Genomic DNA, 19,896 nt, shown 5'->3' on the forward strand with positions numbered 1-19,896 from the left:
AGCGCGTAAATATTTTTTAATCATTTTAAAAAAAAAGTTGTGCTGATAATTAAACATTTATTTCTTCTTTGCACCCACTGAAAAATCAATTTCAGCTAATGAGTTGCGAAAGAAGGTAAAATATACATCGATTTTGTTTTTATTTCATTATTTTGATCGGCTCAAAAGAAAAGATCACAAGTATAATATAAGACGGTAAATAAACTGGATATAATACAAATATATAGAGCAAACATATATTTATAAAAATTGAAGAACAAAGAAAATATGTGATTTCTAAGTATGATTATGGATAGGAATAAACGGAGGGGAGGCTAACCATCTGCCTCTCGCACATTAAATGCGATAATACTTAGCTACATATTAACTCTTTATTCTATTCCTCGATCTCATGTCTCGGACATGTCCTCAATAGACAACTAGCATGTGTCATCTTAATATATCTCTATTAGTTTAAAATATAACAAGCTTTAGAAAAATGAGAGGGAGAATATATTAAATGATTTGTCAAGCCTTTTCTAGAATACCTACGAAAATTAATATTCTGTTCATACTAGCTAGTTGTTTAAAAAAAAAATTGATATGTTGGTCCCTTTCATCTCTATTTTCAATTTTCCTCCCCTCTGTATACCTATCAAGCTTTACTTAATTGTGTCTTCAAAAGGCATCCGATGATAAGCTTATCTTTACTTAGACAATTCATATTCTAACACTTGCATTTGGTAACCAAAAAACTAAATATAAAAAAAACCTCAATAATTTAATTAGCTTTTAGTTCTACCTATCAAAATTCATCCCCCAAAAAGTGAGGAAAAATGAGGAAGGAAAGTAGAAGATATTTAAAAGCTTAAATTGCATAAAAAAAAAGATGGTCAAACACTATAGTAGTGGGATCATGACCATTTGTATAACCTTTGAGGGCCACTTTAATATAAAGTATGATGAATGCACGTGTCTAACAGATCCTCCAATGCATGTTGTAACATCTTTTTTTTTTCAAGTTTTAACTTTAATTTTATTTATTTATTTATGATAATAATTTTTTCCACTTTTAGTATTATATACTTTCTCCACCCTTTTTACTTGTCAAATTTTACTTAACACGCCTATTAAGAAAACAATAAATAGTATAGCGAGTTTAATTACCATTTTATCTCTATTAATTGATAGGGTTTTAAATATATTTATTCAATACATATTTCAGAGAGGTTAACCCTATGTTAATAAATTGAGGGTATAATATAAGAAGAAAAAAATTTGTCTTTCCTTGATTTGTCAAAAATGACAAGTAAAAAGGAAAAATCAAATTAAAAAATATTTGACAAGTAAATAGAGACGGAGGGAGTATATTCTATTTTATCTTATTATGAATGTATTATGTGGACCAAAGAATCAAAGAACGTCATCGAAGGTAGGGGTGTACAAAATCGAACCGAAAATCGAGTAAAAAATTCGACTAGTTATTTGGTTTGACTTGGTTTGGTATTGGAAAAAAAAACCCGACTATATTTGGGTTGGTTTGGTTTTAACTAAAAAAACCAACTCGAGACCAAACCAACCCGACATTATATATGTAATTTTAAAATTTTATTTTATACATAAAAATATTTACATTGATATAATTTTAAAATATTTCTTATACTATTTCATAGTTTTTATCTTTTAATATATTATTTCAAGTTTAAAACTAAGAATTCGGAATGGTCCAATAAAGATTATAGTTCATATATAGATGTTGATAATTATAATAAAACCTAAATCAAAATCAAATTAATACTAATGCAAAAGAAAATCAATTCAACACTAAGAATGACAATAATATTGAGTATTTGTTCTTTAGTTTTACATTGATTTAGACAATTTAAATACATAATCTAATTTTAATTTTCCTTAAATATTTAGTAATGTAACTAATACTTATTAAACTTATTTTAGCATGATTTAATACTTTTAAATTATGATCATTTTCATTATGACTTTGTAATATTTATTTTATATGATGATTTCATTATTATTTTTTATTGATTCTTTTAGTGTCATCACTCATCTCATATTTTGTGTTATTTTCTTAAGAAACACCTTAGCTAATTGTATTTAGGTTGGACTAAAGAAATATTTGGAGTACAAGTTAATTATATGTTTGTATGCAAACTTTACTGAAAAAATCCAAAAATCTGAGGTTTATTAGTTTGTTTTGATTTATAAATTTAAAAATTCGACACAATGGTTTGGTTTGGTATTTGAAAAATCCGAACGAACCCGAGGTTGAAAAATCTGAATTTTATTAGTTTGATTTGGTTTATAAATTTAAATTTTTTATACAAATGATTTGATTTGATATTTGAAAAATCCGAACCAACCCGATCATGTACACCCCTAATCGAAGGCACACTTCTTCATTAAATAAATAACAATATCTCCCTCAATATAGAAGTTGTTTTATTAGAGCAGGAACAAGGTTGTCCAAAAAAAAAAAAAAAAGGAAAATAAAGGTGATTAAAAATTAAGAAAGAGGAAAGCAGAAGTGACCATACACTCATTTGCTTTTTCAAGCTTTTGACACAATGAATTATTCACTCGCATAATGAATAATATAATAATCAATAATTTGCTATAAGGAAATTAATTATTCAGAGCAGGCTCAATGAATAACGGGAATGGAATAGCGGTGGAATAGTAAGGATACCCTCTCTTAACCTTAATAACTTTTGGTACATCGTATACCTACTTAATTTTTTAGGATTGAAAACATAATTTCAAGAATGAAAGTTTAGTTGAGAGGAGCTAAGACAAAATTAGAAAATCTATATTTCGTTCTTGAATGTACGTACACTTTATATTATATAGGACTAAAGATTTATATATAAAAAAAATATCGAAATAATTTGTATTAGGCCTCACATCTATTTCACATGCATGGAAATCGACTCATTTTGCTTTACAATAATCCAAGTCATGTGTGCACATGCCCAATTCATTTTTCTTGATTTTTTCTAGCCAACTAGAAGGATAGCTCTTTATTTTTTGGTTTCCTATCCCATTTCCGAAACTCACATTGAAGCTCCGACAAAATTTGGATCACTCCCAACAAGATTTTTTCTCTACCTCTTTATAAAGTTATAAAGAGAGTAATTTCTTAATGAGGGACATTCGAGATACTTATTAATTTCTTCGAATAATATGTTTGTATAGAAAGAGAGAAGGTGAAGAGAAAATGCTTAGAACATGTGAAGGAAAAATCCATTTCCCTCTCATTTTCTTAATTTTATACCGTTAGTCTAGTAAAAACTTACTTGAATCGAGTGGTTATACTAAATTATATCGTATAAATAAATAAATTATGTATGTATATAATGTTTATTTTCATTTAATAAATTTGATATGATATGATATAAATAAAAATTTGATATAGGTAAATTTTAATTTTTTTACGATCGGAATGACCTGAAAGATCCTTGTAATTGACTCAGTTTGTAGGTTGGACCCTCCTACTTATCAATTTGACAACTGAACCCCTAAACTCATCAGAACGTAATGAGGTAAAGGGTTTAGTTGGTAAATTGATAAGTAAGAGGGTCCAGCTTACAAACGCAACCAAGTACAGGGGTCTTCCAGACAGTGGCGGACCCAGGATTTTCACGAAGTGGGTTCAAGATATAAAAAATAAAACTAAAATATGGCAACAGGGATTTGAACTTGGGCTGGCTAGGAAAATTGAACCCTTTTCACCACTCTGCCAAGGGTCACACTTGTGTTAGTGGAGTCAAAAGTTAATATATACATATAAAATTTTAAAAACTGATCAAATATATATATATATATATATATATATACAGTGTTATTTTTCAATGAAGTGGGTTCATATGAACCCACTTGACCCTCTATAGGTCCGCCCCTGCTCGCAGATCATTTCGTTTTTTTTAGGTGTTAATACTACTGGATAAGTAGGATATTGGTGAGATATATGGAGACAAGTGAATAAGGTTCTCTGACGTTGCAAACAAGTTTTTTTTTTTACCCTCCCTAGGAGCTCCCACCCCTTTTGCTCTCTAGGTGACTCAAACTCGCAATCTTCGGGTTGGAAGTGAGGGGTGCTTACCATCCGAGCAACTCCCTCACGTCCATTGCAAACAAGTTAATTCGACACGTAGCAACTTTTATAGTTGGGGCAAACCTTGCAGTTTTTGTCCTTTGATTGTCCTCCTCTAACTCTGTCACGACCTGAGCTTACACCCTGGACGTGGCCGGCACTCGAAGACTATTGCTGGTCCCCAAGCGAACCCTCATCCTGGCTGACTACAAGCGGAAAACTGATTCAAGCATACAAAGCTTAAAAACTGAAATAAAAGTTCATAAAACTTAAATACAAACTTTAAGTCCAAAGAAAACTTTGTATAATAAAATATATACAACTCGCCATAAAAAGGCAATTTTAGTCTTTAAAACATTTAATAAAATAAATGATACAGACTTCTCAACTATACTGACTATTTATGAAGCCTCTAACTGATAAAGATGGAAGTCGGGACAAGACCCACGACATCCTAACAACTGATATAACTGAAAGGTAAATGAAATCATCCGAAAGCAAAGAGGCTCACCATAGCTAACTCGAACTCTCGGATGTATCAACGAAGCTCCTGTTGATAATCTTGAATACCTGTGTCTGCATCATGAGAAGATGCAGGCCAAATGGCTCAGTATGTGAAATGTACGAGCATGTAAGAGGAATTCTAAAACATAAACATAAGCTTGAAACTTGATAGAAATGAAACATACTTACCTCTTCTCAAACTTACTCAACTCAAGGAATACTCAAGGATACTCAAAACTACTCAAACTTACTCAACTCAGAAGTACTCAAGGATAAGATACTCAACTCCGAGATTAGATACTCAACTCAAGGATATGATATTCGACTCAAAGATATGATATTCGACTTTGGATACTCAACTTTGAATACTCAACTAAATATGTTTGAACTCATTTCAATATAAAGCAATTTAAAACAAGTGCAATATAAAGAAACAAACTGTTTAAAAACATGCTGTCAAATCTATGTGTATGCAAGGATACACTATAACTCTGAAATGTATATAAAAATACAATAAACTGATGTATATAAAAATACAATAACTTCTGTGGGAGTTTCTCTAACCGACAACCATCATATAAGAGCTATAGTGATAATACATCGATCTACCTCACGCTGCCAGCGCATCCTATACCCGGCCAAGGGTATAGGACCTGAACTACAAATGGATCCACTAGTCTATGTGAAAAGGGTTCATCTAAAAAGTATGACTCTTTTCTACCCATGATGGCTACATGGTTTATGGGGGCTGTGAGTTGTGTGAACTCTCCCCCATATCGGTGCTCAATACTACTCCTAAAAATATACTAGCTCTTATGTTTTAAAAACATACTTCTTTCTGCTGCTTTGAGATGATTGCTCAAAAACTTAGCTCAAATGCTATCTTGGAAATCTCAGTTTCCCTACTTGCTTCATTTAGAAAGCTATTACTCTTTTCTGAAAACTAGCCCGAAGGCCTTTTGGAAATCTCAATTTCCGTTCTTATTTAAATGTGAAAACATTTATAAACTCTTTGGGAATACTTAGTCCCCTTATACTTTTTAAGAAAAGGACTTCAAACTTTACTCTTCACTCTTTACTGAACTCAAAACTTAAGTCTTAAAACAAAGGTAAAACATTTGTAAAAGACTTCTTAAAATGTGGTTCGTGTCGAATGATGGACATGAATGGCTTAATGCAAGGTTTTCAATAACCACAGATAGAACTCAAATACTTGGAACTCAAGAACTTCAATAATACTACTCATTTCAAGAATGCTCAACTCAGAGGTTTCATGCGGAATTATGACCATGAACGACTCAACTCAAGGACTCAAAGATACTTCTCTTCTCAAGACTGCTCGACTTATAGGATTCATGCGGAATTATGGGCACGAACAATTCAACTCAAAAACTTTATGGGTAACATGTAATAGTCCCATGCTTAGAAATATAATCTCAAAGGGTATTAGGAACTCAATACTCAAGACTTAGAACTTGAAGATACTACTCCTCTCAAAGATACTCAACTTCTGGAGTTCATGCGAAATTTATGGGCATGAACGACTTGACTCGTAGGTCTACATAACATTATGAAACTCATGTATGTGACTTTTCTCATTATCTGACTTACTTCCTCAAAACTTAGTTTAAATCGATAGTTGATCTCAAAGGATTCACAATTGAACTCAAAGGCTTTCTTGAACTCTACTCTTAACTCTCTCTTGAATTTGAATTATGAATTCAAGAGTTATGATTCATGATATGAAGGATCTCAATAACAATATAGCTATTCGATAATTAGGAATATAACTTTTAAAAGAAACGTGAATTCAAGAACTCAAAATCAACTTATCTCAAGAATATTCAAATCTAGGGAAAGTATCTTAGATTACTCTTTTACTGATCTGAAAGTAGAGGTAGGGCGTGAGGACGAACTAGTCCAACACTATGATAGCCTTACATACCTAGAAGAACAAGATTCTTGAAGAATCTTGAAGAAGAACTTGATTAGAAGCCTTGAAACCCTAGCTTGAAGGTAAACAATCAAGAAAACTTTTCTTGAGATTCTCGAGTTAGTTTCTTAAAATCTCTCTAGCCAAAAATTCTGATTTTCATGAGTGAAGATGAAAATCTGATTGTTTTGAGCTTTTTAATTAGTCAAGAAATTCGTTGATGGTTTTCTTGGAGGTAAAAAGACAAAAACGATTATTTTCAATATTTTCCCGTCGGCTAATTCGTAACAGCACTGTGTAGGTTACTAAAATAGTCATAGCTTTTTACTCAGATATTGGATTGACGTGAAACTGGTGGGGTTGGAAAGTAAATTCAATTACCTTTAATTGGATAGGTTATGGTTCATGTAACTCTTAATATTCTAAGAGATATGGTCGTTTAAAGTTGACCCAAGTAGAATCTTACATCAAAACTTAATGAAACTTCAAGAACACTTGTCAAAACTCATCAAGAACTTAAATCCTTAAATTTCAAGAACGAAATTACGCTGAATAAATCATGATTGGCATGTGGGTGAAAGAACCCAACACTATGAAAGCTTACATACCTCTTAGGGATCAAACCCATGGCGAAAATCCGCTACAACGCGCAAGAATCTCGACGAACACTTGATCCTCTCCTCTTTTCTCCTCTTCTCTCTTCTTTTCTCTTCTTGAACTCTCAACTAAAACCCTAGGCTAATTTTAGGATTATAAAACTGAACCTAATAGGATTAGACCCTTAAAATATTACTAAAATCGAATTAAATCTGATTGGGTAAGGAAAAGACCAAAATACCCTTCTCTATTTTCGGCTAATCTTCCTTAACTGGACAGCCTATCTTCAAAAGGCCATATCTCACTCATCCGACCTCAAAACATAGCAAACTCCGCGGCGTTGGAAAGATAATTCAAAGATCTTCGCTACGGTATCTGGTAGCACACCTAATTCATCCTGAGCTAGGAGTTATGGTTGTTTGAAGTCGACACAAAACTCATACTTAAGCATGACTTGCAAAATTTCAGATTTTGCTATTTCCAATTTAATTCTTTTTGAAACTCAAGGTGCTACATCTAGTAACCTTAACACTTAAGAAATTTTAAATTCCTTGGTAAAATCTCACTCACTACGAAGAACGGTTCGAGTCTTAGTTCAAAAATTTTCTGGGGTGTTACAAACCCTTTAACCATCAGTACTCTCCAGTCTTGTTCTCCACTCCACCTATATTCATTAGCGGAGTCACATATATTTGAGGGATATTGATGTTTTGTTTTTGACAAATTACATTAGAATGAGATAAAAAGTGGATTTTATGTATATGAACTTGACATTTTTTTTATGTGATTTTATATTTTTATATTTTTATATTCTTTAGTTAAAATTCTGATATCATTACTATAATTTGTAAGTCAATAATTTTTTACTGTGTTTCAGAATACGGTTAACAAACATATTAACTAATCGATTACGATAAATTGGATTGGATTTTACTATTTTTTCTGCAGTACCTCGACGTGACATGGTCAATTCCATCGATTATAATCGAAAAGAAAACTCACAAGAGGTTTTTGAAACCAGAAAAGGTCTTATTCCTACCCCAAAATGGCCTATATATTCTTTTGTTTGAATTATTTATCTTATTTTAATCCATTTAAAAAAGAATATCATTCTTTGACAATTCAATCTTCTTTATTTATTGTTTAAAATTTTGTGTTAAATATACTAGAATGTAGTAGCTATTGTTTATTTATATTTCAAAATAGGTTCGATTTGTTATATGTCGTCATAAGAAAAATTTATTAGTTCTAAAGATCATAAAAAGATAAACAAAATAATACTTAGTAAAAATTGATCGGACAATAAAATCATATCCCGTTTTTAGCTTATAATTTCAGCCACAATAACTTTTAAACGAATTATTAATAATCCGTTCACTTATTAATTCAATTTATTTGATTCGTTCAAATTCAACATAACCCGTCCATTTACAAGTAAGATTTCCATGTTAAGCTAGACCAACGATTACATATGATTTTGCTTTTTTAACCATAAGAAGGATTTGATTTCTTGTTGGACTTTCAATTCCCATAGCTCATCACATCCATCGATCGATCGATCGATAAACTTTATATTGGTAGACAGCTAACAATTCCAGAATTTTAGTATATTCCTACCAAATATATAACCTCTAAAGTTACATAGCTTAGGGCTCTATAATATGGTACGTGTCGTATTTACATGCGTCCATTGAAATTTTATTCCAACTTTTCATGCCCTTTTCAGATCTTTATTTACTTTTAATTAAGTGGACATGTGTTTGTGTATATAGACTATAGTCTTTTGAGACTCAAAACGAATAGTATTAATGAAAGATTTTCCTCACGAGGAATTATATTGTGACTACACTTTTAAAGAATAATGTTATGTTGTGATTATGAACTACAAATTAAAAATGTTTAATTAAGTTTTAAGGGAAAGTTAATACTTAAGGTTGAAGATTAAACAAAACGTGATGAAAAAAATTCTAATGAGGGTAATTTATATATGTTGTGTGATAATCAATGAAGTACCTAGCACGCCAAAAAAGAATGGACGAAAATAAGTACTCTATTTATTATTAAAAGATTATATCAACTACGAATCGCACTAAACATTGTAGTTTATTTATTACTCCCACTTTCTGGTGCAGGGTGCAAGTTAGATTTTGGAGGTTTTACTTAGTTTAAAGGAGGAGGATTGTCGAGGGTCAATCCATCTATTGTATCTCGTAAAGATTAGGTAAGAATTACATAGGTACATCTTATCCTCTTCAAATCTTACTCGGCAGATTGCACTGAATTTGTCTTTTTAGTTGTTGTATTCAGGATAAGTTATACTTTAATTGCAATTTAGATTAAATTGCTTTAGCGAAAATCTTGTGTTCAAAAAATCACTTGATGGTTTAAATAATTTATTCAAAATTTAATAAGCTTTCTCTTTTAGAATTCAGAATTCAGAATCCAAAAATTTAAAATTTTGAATCAGCCTCTAATTACGATGTCATATAATACATAAGCTATATCCTAAACAAAAACACATGAACACGATTGATGATACTGTGGAATAATAATAATCGTTTTTTCACTTGAATAGATTTTTATATGATAAATAACGTACGTGTTAGTGAATATAATAAAAAACTTAGAAACTTTATCCTCTATCTTATTCTGTTTGGTTTTGCGATCCAGGAAAATGATACCTTCTTGTTTTAATCTTTAGTAGATTCTAAAATGACCAGTTAAACTTTCCAAATCAAGTGTATAAATAACAGAATTTTAAAAGAAGTAGCAAAAGACTATTAGTCTAAATGCTATTTGTGGAACAACATTCGATTACCAAAGGAAAAAAACATATGCCTTTGTACCCATGATAAGACAAGGATGCAATTAGGAGGAATTTAGGGGTGGAGCTAGGTGGAGGTTTATGGGTTCGGACGAATTCAATAGCTTTTTCGTGAACTCTATATTTGAACTAGAAATTAAGTAATAACTTGTGTGAACTCCTAAAAAAACTAATAAGGAAAAAGAAAGAAATTTAGAACCCTCAAACTCTCAATATTGACTCCGCCTCCGAGGAGGATTCATTTTTTCTTCCTTATATTCTTTTCATTTATTTATTTATGAATAACAACTCTTTTGGTTCGTTAGTTATTTGTAAATTTTTATGTCAGATCCTATTTTATCATGCTTAATATATTTAATCTTTAATTACTTGAAATATGCATGTTTGATCTTTTTACTTATTAATATTCATAAATTTTCAGAATTATTAATCGTTTTCTTGTATAATTATCCATGTGTTACGTTGTACTTTGTTGGTGAAAATTACAAAGATTACAAATTACAATTGAAAATAAAATAAAGAAAATAAAATCACTTCAGGTTGAGGCGCGGATATCTCGCTCTCCCATTGCAACAAATTTTTCACCGATCCAGCAGTAGTCCTCTTGACCCCCTCCCCCCCGAGGATATAATAGCCTAATCACAAAGAATAGCTCAACAAACTCTGGACAACACCTGAGTCCAAAGTTCCACAAAAAAACACTTTTCTTCGATTAATTAATAAGAATTCTGATTTTGATTAACTTTTATGCACTATATATTTTCTTGTACTCAAACAAATGAAGACCACCACTATTTTATAGTTGAGTAAGTTTTTCTATAATGAGTAGGAAGATAATTGGATAGTGAAAGTAAAGATAAATCCTTGGAGAGATTTATCTTACTAGCTAGTGCTACTTTGGAGAGATTGTTTTCGATAAAATTCTTGACTCAAGAAAAACTTTTAAAAAATAGATTTGAAAGGATACCAGAGAATAAAACTATGATAAAAATACAGAAGAAGAGAAATGTATTAATTACCGTAGTTTCTTTTGCTTCTTTTATTTGTTGGCACTACGAATTAGTCATGTGACTTTTAATCTGTGATAGGAGGTTAATTGCCATCTTTACATGATTATCAAATTAACATTTATTAACTGTAATTATTTAATTAGTGATCTGATTATATAAATATTCATCTACTCCTCGACACATATAATTATAACTTTTCAAATAATGAGATGTATCTACTGTTCTTTAATTCCGATTGCAGGCCTTCCGTTAATGAAGGATCTATAATTGATAAAATAAAATAATTAAAAGTGAAGACACTTCCGTACATATTTCTTTTTATAATTTTCGTTGATTTGATGTATCAAAAAATATTCTCTTATTGTATTCTCCTTTATTATTTTTTAAAATATATTTAATTTTACAAAAAATTAGGAACAAGATGCTTAAATGAAATTACTCCTACTTATTCGGTTGTATTCCAAAATGGGAGAAGCCTTTCAAATCATTAAAGTCGGTCTAATCAATGGAAAAAGTATGTAGTTTTATATTTTATAAAAAATAATCATGCTAATCTTTCAACTTTATCAATATAAAAATACACGTGTATCGCACGTATTTTTTTTATTTTTTTTTGCAATATATACAAAGTACAAATGTATAGCACTACGATGCACACACTCACCAACGTTGGGGTAAAATAATTAAATTCACGAAAGTAATCTATTAAGAATTCAATAAGTAAAAGAAAATTATTTTTTTAAAGCAATTTCGCTAGGCAAGGTGTGTCTAAGGCTAGTTTTATTAATAAAGAGAAGGATCTCAAAGAGAAAAGTACAAGCAAGTGAGGCTACCTTACTAATCTTAATGAGGTAACGAACCTTTACTAATTAACAAGCATGAAGAAAATAAGAGCTAAAAAAAACTAGATATTCTATGATTATCATAGAGTTTATAATACACTCTGTGATGATACTATAAATTAAATGAGCATGCTTAAGTAATGCAAAAATACAAAATCTCAGAATAAAGCTGAGTTATCAACCTCAAACTTCATTTTATATATGTAAGAATTAAAAGAGATGGATTGCCCCGTGTAAAGTAACTTGAAGTATTTTCCTCTTGTCTTCTTCGTCAAATATGTCCAAAAAAACTTGATAGTTCATCACTAGATAGTAAAAAAAGAAGTTATAATTCAAAACTTATAAATTAAAAGTTTTGATTCTACCGCATCTATTTAGTGTCTATATTATTTTAAATTTGAATAATAAAATTAATATACACACGTATATAAAAAGTATAGTATATACATTAAGACGCACGTCTTCAAAGAATAAATTTGTGTTGTAGAAAAAAAAAGATATATATGCCAATGGACAAGCAAAAAGACTAGGACTAGTGCGTAGGGCAATGAGGGAGCATGACCTGATTTGGTCTGATATTTGTCTACTAATTAATCCACCATATCATATACTTAATAGAATGATTACATACTTAATTACTCCCTATAATTACTACTAGTTGTTGGCAGGGGCGGAGCCAGCCTTTCTGTTAGGAAGTTCATCCGAACCCCTTCGGCGGGAAATAGTACTATTTATATATGATTAAAATTATTTTTTATATATATAAAATAGATGTTGAATCTCCTTTAATTAGTTTGTGTGTTTAGTTCTTTAGATTTTGAACTCCCTTATTCAAAATCTTAACTCCGCCACTGATTGTTGGGGGTACAATAACTGCATGGGATGAGACATCACTTACTTTGTGATGTATCTTTGGCTAACATTATCACTATCTTTACACTTAAGTAAATTAAACACATATTAGGGAACTGAGTACTGAACTCAATAAAAAAATCACTATTTTTTTTAATTGAAAGTTTGATTACAGGTGCGTGGTCATTTTCAAAGATATTTGTTTGAGTCGATGAGAAAAGGAAAAATAGCTATGTTTTCATATGAAAAAATCTACTATTTTAGTGAAAATCCGTTTTTCACCATGTAATTTGTCTGTGAGTTTATTGATAAAAAATAGGTTAAAAATCACATTATATAACGTAAAATTCACTAATTAGTCATGAAAAAACATTCGTTTCTAGTAATGAAACTATCGCCGCTAGCCTCCAAAGCCATCCATCGAAGTTTTCCAATCCTTTTTTTTTTGGGGCTTTCGAAACCGCACTATGCATAAATTTAAGGGTGAGGTTTATATCTAGCTGTTTTTCCGCTTCTACAATTAAATGTAAATGAAAAACATAATATGAAATTAATGATATTAATAAATGTCAAATTTTGTTTAGAATATATTGTAATTCTTATCAAATTTGGAGAGTAGTTTTCTAAATTAGTTGACTTAACTATGGTTATGATATTTGTTAATATAATATAATTTTGACCTTTAAACTTTAAATATGACACATGCCTCTAATCTAGACGTACACTTGACAAAATGGAAGGAAGGAGTAATGGAGGGAAGCCGAATCCACCTGTCAATATCATTGAGTTTTACCCTTGAAATTTGAAACTTCATAATAGTATATATTTTTTCAAAGACGTGATTGAAAATATATTTTTTCTACTAAATATAAGTGTTTCTCAGAAAGAAATTTGGAAGAACTGGCAATTCGTATAAAATAATAATAGTATAACAATAATATTTGGACCATTCAAATTTCTCTCTCACTTTTTGGTTCTTGTTTCTTCTAGTACAGTAAAGTAAAGCAAAGCCAACGAAACAAAAAATAGCTCACATGATCAAGTTGTTTGCAGCATCTGATTCAAAACTCAAAATCATGATTTTGGTTCACAAAGTTTATAAAGTCATGAAATATTGATGATTTTTAAATAGAATTTTGTAGTCCAAATTAAAGGGAAAAAATATATATAGAATTTATGCAAATTGGAATTGAATTTGCAGCTTCTTATATAAAGTGTCAGCTTCCTTATTATATATTAAATAATTAAAACTAATAAACTATTGATAGAATAATTAAGGGTATCTTAATTAACATTAGTATGTTATTGTTATTGTTGTTGCATTAATCCGGGAAGGATCAAGTGGTCAAAACCGATAAGAGAAATTATTAATAAACCTCCGAAGATTTGGTAGCGAACACTTATTGTGAAGCTACATAGTATACATTCATATCCCCTCTCGAATACATTTGGATGTATTCGAGAACAATAAAAAATCTTAGATTTTTGTAATTAGGAACTTTCAGTATAAGATGTAATTAGCCACCAAAAGTATGAGATGTTTGTACTTAGCTCTACAAATGGGAAAATTATATGAAATAACAAATTATTAATTCAAATTAATTATTATAGCCATAGTTTATTTTAATTGTAATTCGCAGCAAACATCCCTTTTTTTGCCATCTGATTCGGTATACAATTAGTCATTTTCGGTATACAATTAGCCATTTTATACATTTTGGTATAAAATGCATTTGTGTTTGTATAAAGCGAGAGAAAAGTGTATATACAAATACAAATACATATATTTTCATTTTATACACTTATAATTATACAAATACAGATCTTATTATACAAATTACAATGTATAAATGAATTTATACAAAACTGAACAATTAGTATAAAATTAGATGTTTGTAGTGAATTATACAAATCAAAAGCTTTATAGCAAACATACAATTTGCTCTGAAGCGCAATTATGCAAACTATAGTTATAACATACAAATATGGATTTTATGTTTGCTATATGTGAAAATTGCTCACAAATTTGATAGATAAGATCCACTAACTTAAGGATTAAGCCCACTGGACCAGGCCCATATTTATCATTTTAATAGAACTTCGGCCCAATAATTTGGGTTGGACTTAAAGAGATAGATCAGAACCCGAATACCCGATTATCAGAACTTTGTTTACCCGTTAAGCTCTGAACATTTTGGGAGTTCTCATCCCCGGTGGCGAAGTGGTTGTTACGCATAACAGGAGAGAGATTCGCAGCGGAGCGTGAACTCAACGCGTGATTTGATGGGAGAAAATAGCTCTGTCACCGCCGCACCACCTCCGTCGTTGGAAAAAACCTCCGCCATCGAGGACGCGCTTCTCAAGCAATTCTTCGCTGAGGTCAGCGAGGTTGAGCGCGACAACGAAGTTATAAGGTCTAGCCTCCTTCCCTCCATATTATATATATAGATACAAAATACACACACATATATAGATAGATATATGTGCTTGTTTACATCTGTGTGTGCCATGATCCTTTTTGTTGGTGTCAAGTATTTGTTCTAAGATCTCCTCCACTTGTATATCGCGAATTTTATAACATGAACCTTGAAATGGATGCTATTCAGGTAACTGTAATTGTTTTGTATGATTTATTTGTGAGCTTTGCCGGTAACAGTAATTGTATTGTATGATTTATCTGTGAGCTTTTGCCGGGAAGAAGATCAATAGTTTCTAACACCTAACACCTGAACAGGAAAGTTATATGGGATAAAATGATTTAAAGATTGGTAGGATAGACACGTTATTGGAATTACATGAATTTCTATCCTTACAAAACTCACTTTTTCACAAGTTTTGGAAGGAAAAATCACCTTCTAGACAACTACTTTGGTCTATGATTTGTATTTATTGAGGATTGAGCTTAACAACAACAAATACATGCCCAGTGAAATCTACAAGTCGAGTTTGGGGAGGTTAGAGTGTTAAAGGAGACCGTAACCCTACCTCGTGGAGGTAGAGAGGTTGTTTCTGAAGGATCATCGGCTCAAGTGCAGCAAATCAAAGTAGCTATGAAAAGAAAAAATGAAAATGAGTGAAGAAAACATAACAACTAATAAGCAGTGCAGAGTAGTTAGAAAAGGAATAGTAACAAATGCAAATAGAGTAATAACTTCGGAGGCTAGCCTCCACTTCATCCACACCATATCAATATGATGTTTCCACACCTCCAACTTAGCATTAACTCCGTTGCGTGTCTCATCAATCAATACTATGCCATCTAGCATACATCATGGCACCTCATCTTGATTATACCGCTTCAATTCATCCATTACCAAAGCATAGAGAAATGGGCTAAGCATTGATTCCTGGTGCAACCCTATCTTGACTAAAAACTGCTCCGAGTCTCCTCCCACTGTTCAGTATTGTGCTTAATAATAGTCATCTATTCTATTTTGAAATATACTAGTTTCCTTTAGATTTGTATATCTTAACTGTTGATGTAGATAGCTGAATAAATACAAATTTCAATATTGTTTGTTATTTGTATTATTCTATATTTCATAATTTGGATTCAAACTTAAAAAATCGCAGGATACTTTCATGCTTCAAGTTGAATCCATTTGAATACCTTAACCTGTCATTTGATTCATCCATTGACGAAGTTAAAAAGCAGTATCGTAAGGTATATTTCTTGAAAGTTGAAATTCCCGTTGGACTCAAATGATTCCATTTTTTTATATCATATTCTGTGACTCGACCCTAATATATTACCATAAATTACATATATGCAGTTGTCTTTACTTGTTCACCCTGATAAATGCAAGCATCCACAAGCAAAGGAGGCATTTGGTGGTAAGAAAGCCACTTTTGTTGTTCCTTGTATAGAAGAGTATTGTCATTTTAGGTAGTTTATTGAGTGAAGGACTTCCCTGTTCAAACAAAAAATTCATTTCGTAATGGATAAATACCATGTTCGTACTTCTAGTTTCTATAGACTTATAAATGGATCTTTGCATTGAGTATTTGGGTTATGCTTTACATGATATCCCCTGTTCTGTTCATTAGGTGGTTTTATGTTAGATATTGATATCTTTCATCTCTAAGCTAAGATTGATCATTCCAAGAATTTCTTGAATCGGAAACTTGATCAATGTCCATGCTGTAGATATATTTGGGAAGTTGTTTTTCTATTATATTCGATTCGTATTAGTTAGCGTCGACACTTACTGCCTCTTAGTGACCGGTTTAAATTTTTTTGTCTCAAGATTGGTTATTCAAAATTTAAGGCAACCACGGTGCTTTAAAATGGGTAACCTACTGAAGAGAGCAGAAGACTGCAGTTCCTCGGCCATTGATGTGAACCACAGTCTACTCACTACATATATACAGGAAGTGTATGTGGAACTACTCGTTATTGTATGCAAGTGTAAAACTATTTTTATTTCCATAAATATATCTTGCTACATGAATGATCTCTTCAGAAATATAGTATATGCTGAGTCTCTGTCGCTATAGCACTAGTAAAAAAAAATTTTACAACTTCAAAATTCTGGTGTATACTGGGATCTATCTGTTAAACTACCAGTACAAAGATTTTTTTTACAAGGTTCAGTTTTTATTTATTTTGTGTAATGCTTGGAGTGGTTAAGGGAATTTTCATCTTCATGAATGATATTGCTTGTGTATGTTATTTATGTCGAGTCAAAAAGAATTGGAAGAAGCAAAGATGAGAGCTGGAAAGAAGCATTAGGCCTTAATCTCAAAAGATCACTCTTGTAAATGCTTATATGTAGTCTTATTGTGAGATGATTTGGTTTGATTTTGTTTTTTTAACTGCTCAAGTAAGAATTTTATGTTTTATATCTTTCCCCTTCCTGTTTGTGAATTTTATTTTTGCAAATTTTCATGTTGTATGCAGCCTTAGCTAAAGCGCAACAGTTATTACTTGATCAACAGGAGAGGGATTACATTCTGAGCCAAGTTGTTGCAGCAAAAGGTTCGCCATCACCTCGCTATTCATTCTTTTGTTCTTTAGTCTTCCTTTCGCCATGGGATATACTGCATTCACATTCTCTCTGCATTTCCAATGGAGCACTAAAACTGTTGCTGCAATTCTTCAGTGGTCTGAGTTCCACAAAAATGTACGGCGGTGTCTTGTTTATGATTTTCATTCTTTTGCAGAAGGGACAATTTTTGAGAAATGGGGTTTGTTTCAAAATCTTGATTTTTTTTGTCCAAGTTGAAGAAGTGCTGAGGAGTTGTTTTTCACCCAAAACTCTTCTTTCACTGTGAAAACACGCATAAATTTTCCCAAAAAAGATTAAAAAAACCAGAAGTACTCCACACAAATCAGCTTACACAACTTGTTTTTCAAAAACCTCTTCAACATACTGTCCAAATGAAAGATGATAATCAATAGTGGCGAAAAACTTGTTGGTCTGGTATTGTGAGCCGTCTTCTGTAACTCAACATGGACAAATGGAGACTGTTCTGTATTTTCATTATGTTGCTCACTCACTTGAACTATTATATCAATTATTCTTCTGGTTTCCTTTGCCTCTTTCAATATATTATCTCCATAAAATACTGAAACTTTTGTGTTTTGCCCTTTTTGTGTATGAGCACAGAGGAATTAAGATCAAAGTGGAAGAAGCAGCTTAAAAAAGATACTGCTAGCAAATTGAAGTCATTAGTTACTGAGGTAGGTCTACAATTCTCTCAGATTTTTTAAATTGATCTGAATTTAGCTGGAATTATTGCTTCTGGATATTCAGATGGTGAATTTTCTTCCTGATGTTGTATCTACTACCAAGATGACATTTTTTTATAATGAAACCGTGAACATTTTCACACAATCAAAACCACATTAAACCGTGCAGGTCATCGACTCCTTAATTTGGTTTTGTAACTTGCTGCGTTTTAGACTTACTCTCGTTTCACCTTTCTACTAGTATGTTTCTTATTTAACTCCTTGTGTTTCGTTTTTGCATGATTCTTATTCCACCTTAATGGTTTGGTTAGGGAACCTACATGGTTTCAATAGAGCATTTAGGAAAATATATAGCACTATGTAACTTTTGTGTTTCAGATGGTTGATTTCTGTACTCCTGATTGTGCAAACAGGGTAAATATGACCAAGAACATGAGCAGTCAGAGGAATTCCAGCAGCAGCTGAAGTTAAAGGTTAGAGAAATATTGACAGATCAAGAATGGCGGAGGAGAAAAATGGCAATGAGGGTATGTTCCTTAGCTGTTTTCTTGATATGTCATCTTTTTGGATTTCTAGTTAAACTTACTGTTGGATTTTGCGTAGATATCTGAAGAGGAAGGCCGCTTGAAGAAAGATGAGGAAGAAACAAAAGAGATGTGGAAAAGAAAACGTGAGCATGAGGAGCAGTGGGAAGGAACTAGAGAAAATAGGGTTAGTTCTCTAGCTCATTTATAGTTATTGTATGTTCAGTGAAGTATGTTTTTTTAAATAACTTGCAGTTGGTGAATTTCTTAGTTACTACTTACCTATTTTTCAGGTTTATAGGATTTATAAAAGATACTGATGGTGTATCCTCAGTTATTAGTAACATGTTTGCAACAGTAGCAGCACTATAGTTAAATGTTTTCTGAGGTATAATCTACAGTTAGATTTCTTTCTGATAGCTGCTTTCTTTTTCTTCGTGTCATCAGGTGTCCAGTTGGAGGGATTTCATGAAGGGCGGGAAAAAGGTAAGTTTGATTAGCTTCCGTCAATAAATGCTTTTACCGCTCTTTTGTGATGATAAAGAACAGGGAGTGGGTGGCGAACATCTTGTAATGATAAAGAATAGGCTAAGTTTCATCATGCTTTTTTGCAGGCTAAGAAAGGAGAGATTCGGCCTCCAAAGCTTAAGACAGAAGATCCAAACAAATCTTATGTTCAAAGACCTGTTAAAAGAGGTTAACACATGTACTCTGATGGGTTTTTACTGCTTCCATAGTGCCGTGAATCTCATTGAAAGCATGATTGAACTGGCTTCTTGAGTGTATGCTTCAACCTTTGTATAAAGTTGTATTTGTTGAAAAGCCAATTATTGAGCAGCAAATTACATTTTGCTCTCCAGTGTAAGACCAGGTAGGAGAGAGCTTTTGGTATTATGTTCTATGTGCCTTGTTAGTTCATCAGACTTCATTGTATGAAATCTCGAGAGAAAGAGCAGGGCAAGAATGATTGTATCTGGGGTACTGCACCATAGCTTTCTTCAAATAACTCATCACACATTCTAAGCAAA

At 31.6% G+C, this 19,896-nt stretch overlaps 1 protein-coding gene across 1 annotated transcript; it reads left to right on the forward strand.

Moving 5' to 3' along the window:
- The first annotated feature begins 14,810 nt into the window (after positions 1–14,810).
- On the forward strand, positions 14,811–19,707 carry LOC125807457 (J domain-containing protein spf31-like). Its single transcript, XM_049487178.1, has 9 exons — positions 14,811–15,066; positions 16,226–16,316; positions 16,426–16,486; positions 17,553–17,630; positions 18,262–18,335; positions 18,758–18,871; positions 18,948–19,055; positions 19,316–19,354; positions 19,483–19,707. The coding sequence occupies exons 1-9, from the start codon at positions 14,936–14,938 to the stop codon at positions 19,567–19,569; spliced, it is 783 nt and encodes a 260-aa protein (XP_049343135.1). The 5' UTR covers positions 14,811–14,935; the 3' UTR covers positions 19,570–19,707.
- Positions 19,708–19,896: the final 189 nt, after the last annotated feature.

Source organism: Solanum verrucosum, unplaced genomic scaffold, assembly GCF_900185275.1.
Source record: "Solanum verrucosum unplaced genomic scaffold, falcon-dt-bn FXZP01000183.1, whole genome shotgun sequence".
In the NCBI taxonomy this organism is placed as follows: Eukaryota; Viridiplantae; Streptophyta; class Magnoliopsida; order Solanales; family Solanaceae; genus Solanum; species Solanum verrucosum.

Coding starts and splice junctions, on each gene's coding strand:
- LOC125807457 (XM_049487178.1), top strand. CDS start 14,936: ATGGGAGAAAATAGCTCTGTCACCGCCGCACCACCTCCGTCGTTGGAA. Junction 17,631..18,261: donor CCAAGTTGTTGCAGCAAAAG/GTTCGCCATCAC, acceptor GTATGAGCACAG/AGGAATTAAGATCAAAGTGG. Junction 19,355..19,482: donor TCATGAAGGGCGGGAAAAAG/GTAAGTTTGATT, acceptor GCTTTTTTGCAG/GCTAAGAAAGGAGAGATTCG.